Source organism: Setaria italica, chromosome IX (genome assembly GCF_000263155.2).
Source record: "Setaria italica strain Yugu1 chromosome IX, Setaria_italica_v2.0, whole genome shotgun sequence".
Lineage (NCBI taxonomy): Eukaryota > Viridiplantae > Streptophyta > Magnoliopsida > Poales > Poaceae > Setaria > Setaria italica.
The window spans coordinates 48,600,755-48,604,428 of NC_028458.1; the positions used below are offsets into that span (position 1 = coordinate 48,600,755).

Below are 3,674 nucleotides of genomic sequence, written 5' to 3' on the forward strand. Positions count from 1 at the left end.
GCCACCGTCGACCCTTCCTTGCGTGCGGACTGCCGCCAATTATCCCCTCTGTGGGGGCCGCCGGCCATGACCCCTTCTCCATGCCGGACGTTGCAGCCCCTCGCCTCCGCGCCGCTCACCGCCGCCGCCATCCATCACCTCCGTGCCAGTTGTCGCTGCCCCTCCCCCGAGAGCCATCCTCGCGCGCTATGCCCTGCAGATCCGCGGCAGCCCTCCTCAACGTCCGGTGGCGAGCTCCCTTCAGCGCCTGCACCGCTCCTTCCCTTGCCATTTCACACAGAAGCTAATGCTCAAGAAGCTGAACGCCAAACAGACCTATTTTTGCAGGTGGAGCTTCTATGAAAAGTAGCTTTTTGGACTGGCGGGTAGAACCTCTCCAAAAAGGAATTTTTGGAAAAAGCTACCGCTCTCCCAAACAGCCTAGTAGCATCCCACGCCCTCTAGCTAGCGTGACGGGAATCTTTTTTTCTAACATCTTCTAAGTTCCAACACACCCTTAAAATATATACACTGGAGCTGCTCGTTGCTCGCTCTCGTACACTCTCTCCGTAAGTCCGTATATTATTGATGGATGGATAGAGGGAGCTTTTGGCGAAATGAAATAAACGAGGAGAGCTTCTAGAAGTATTGGTAGCCCATAAACAATGTGGTTAGCTTGTACAGCACCACGGAACACGAATCTAACCTACGACGGAGTAGCTGCTAGGTGCTAACGATAATAGTATGGCCAAATCCGGCGGAAACGAGAGCTCGTATGCCGCGGCACGTCAACTTCGAGTCAAGCACGGCACAAGCCTCGTCCCCTCCCGTTCATGTTTCCCACCAAACGGTAACCCAGGAACATCAGGTCCGGCCAACACAGTCGCAAAAAGGAGCAGCTTTTATCTGTGGAGACTTCCTACTACGTAGTATAACATTTCTAGCAAATCTCTTCTGCAAAGTACAACTGCTACTCAAACAGCCGTTCCCAAAGTGGCTCAATTCGATCAATAACCTCTTCCAGAATCCAGATCGTCCAACCCTGCTGCAGCTTTTGGGCTCTCTCGCTATCTCCAGGAATCCATGAACCGGCGAATCGCAGGATAAAGACGCGAGTGAAAAGAAGAGGGCAGGTCAGGGTAGGTTTGAACTTTGAGCTTCTCCAACTTGCCGGCTTAATTCCTTGCTCCCAATCTTAAATCACCGGCCATTTGCACAAGCCTGGATAGGAGCTCCGAGCTCCATCTATTACTGCCATTCCTGGGATGGGCGATCTCTCTGCTCGCCACAGCCGCCGCTGCTGCGGCCGTTTCGTGGCCGTCCTTTGCCTCTGCGCGACCTTCTGCAAGCCAGGTGTGCACGCTCAGCATCATCGATTCAGCACGTGCATCCTCCATCGCCAAAAGCTCACAGCACACACGTCGTCATCGTATTCTTCACTCGTTACTGCTTTGGCGATGCTAACACGTCGAGTTCGTTCATGTCCACTTCGCAAAAAAAAAAAAAAAAAAAGGAGTTGGTTCATGTCCAAATAATGAATCCTACATGGCCGCAGATGATGTCCCGATGGACCCTCTGCCACCGGACCTGCTGCCGGCGCGGTCGCTGCGGTGCTTCGAGGACGGCCAGGTTTACAGCTGCTGCGAGGGCGCGTACAGGCTGAACCCGTCGGGGATCCTCGCCGTGCCCGTCGGGGCGGTGGACAACTACTGCGGCGGCGCGTGCGTGGTGGAGACGGAGGACGTGCTCAACTGCGTGGCCAGCGCGCTCGACGGCTTCGCCTTCTCCAACGGCGCCTCCGTCGAGGACGTCCGCTACGCGCTCAGGCGGGGCTGCAGCCACACCCTGAGAAGAGGTCCATCCGCGAGTCGCTCTTCAGTCCTGGTCTCATCGGCACGTGTACATGTTCGAGCTGCAGTCCTGCACGGTGCTGAGCTGCTGCAAACTGACGATCATCTCGTGTTCGTGCCTGTGAGCAGGTGACTTCAACGATTTGGAGCCGCACCTGGGCGACTACCCGGACATCTACGGCAACGACGACGAAGGCAGCGACGGCAGCAAGGTTACATCTCCTTTGAAGTTGCTGGCGTTTCTCGGCGGTGCCTGGCTGTTCCTCCTTGATCCTTGAAGACGCAAAAGCATTTTCAAGAAAACATGCAAAAAGCGTTGTTTGTTAGTAGTACCCAAATTTAGTTTAGGCCATCCTATGAGAGAAGAGTACTATTCATTTCACAAGTTAACATCTTGTATAGTAAAGAAATGATCAACATCTTCAATTCTTGGCAATTATTTGTCACCCAATGTTTTTTTTTTCAATTTTCATGTTCAAGGCTTCCAAATGGATCTCATATGGACAAGAAGTATCTTCACTAGCATTGTTGTAGACTCCTTGAACCAAGCTCACTCTTGCAAACTAGGAAAAGGTATGCTGAGAGTTTGAACGGGGAGTATGGTATAAAGTGTCATCAATTTTTTAACCTAAACAATCAACTAATCAAGTGTCATCTCACCAACCATCTGGACACTAAATATAACCTTAAACATGCCTGCCTATGTTAGGCATAAGACAATTTATTTTTAAGGCATACATCAGACATCGCGAGAGAGTACATGGAGGGGTTGAACGAGCCGGCGGTCGATTGCTTATGCTACGTGAATTTTTTTTAATTTTAACCCTTTTTTAAATAATATTTTAAAAAAACCCATCTGAACAAATATTTCCGTCTCACGACTCTTTTGGTCACGCCGGCCCGCGTGGCGCGACAAAATAACGTTGCCGCGCCACATGCACTGGCATGACAAGCCTGCCGAGATGAGTGACTACACTTCTTACGCCACTGCATGTGGTGCGACAACGTGGTTTTGTCGCGCCACTTTGCATGGCGTGACAAGAGCTACCTAGTTTAATTTACTCACTTTTGATCATCTAAATAAAATAGTATTTGAACTTTAAATTTACAAAACTTGGCATGCATATTATATAAGAGGTGAACATTGCATTTTAGTAACATGTACAAGGCCAAGTGCTACGTATGTTGAAAATTTTAATTTCAAAATAGACTATGTATTATCCCTATATCCCGCTTAGGGCTCTCGTTAAATGGTTACCTACTTAGGAGCATCTCAATAAAATAGCATTTAAACTTTGAATGTCACGAAACTTGACATGCATATTGTAGAAGGTGTAAAGGTCCCATTTTATTAACATGCAGAAACTCAAGTGCTACATATTTAGAAACTCAAGTGCTACATATTTTGAAATACATAATTTTAAAGTAAGCTATGTACCATCCGCTATCTCTCATAGGACAGCTGCTAATTATTAAATAAATTCACTTCTACGTTTTCTTTCCTTCAATTTAATAACTTAATGAACCCTAAATTTTTTAAAACTCTAATAAAACTACATCATAAGATATATTTATTTTATTTTAACTATATTCATTCCATCAGTCATTACCCTATTCAATTTTGAATTAGCCTATGGATATGACTAAGATGTGACATTCATGCAACAAAGACGAAGTAATCATATCTTTAGATTTATTCAATTTCTAAAATATATGCTACCTAGCACGTCACGTGAGATGTTGTTTAGATATCAAGTAGCGATTTCTTTCGGGTTAAGCTACTTCGGCACAAATTTCAATTTCGAGAAAACGCACTGCCTGATGAAGCTTATGAATACACCGATC

The 3,674-nt window shown here is 47.0% G+C and overlaps 1 protein-coding gene across 1 annotated transcript; it reads left to right on the forward strand.

The window, feature by feature from the left end:
- Positions 1–1,120: 1,120 nt before the first annotated feature.
- LOC101760544 lies at positions 1,121–2,278 on the forward strand. The gene is made up of 3 exons (XM_004984583.2): positions 1,121–1,332; positions 1,535–1,834; positions 1,959–2,278. The coding sequence occupies exons 1-3, from the start codon at positions 1,245–1,247 to the stop codon at positions 2,105–2,107; spliced, it is 537 nt and encodes a 178-aa protein (XP_004984640.1). The 5' UTR covers positions 1,121–1,244; the 3' UTR covers positions 2,108–2,278.
- Positions 2,279–3,674: the final 1,396 nt, after the last annotated feature.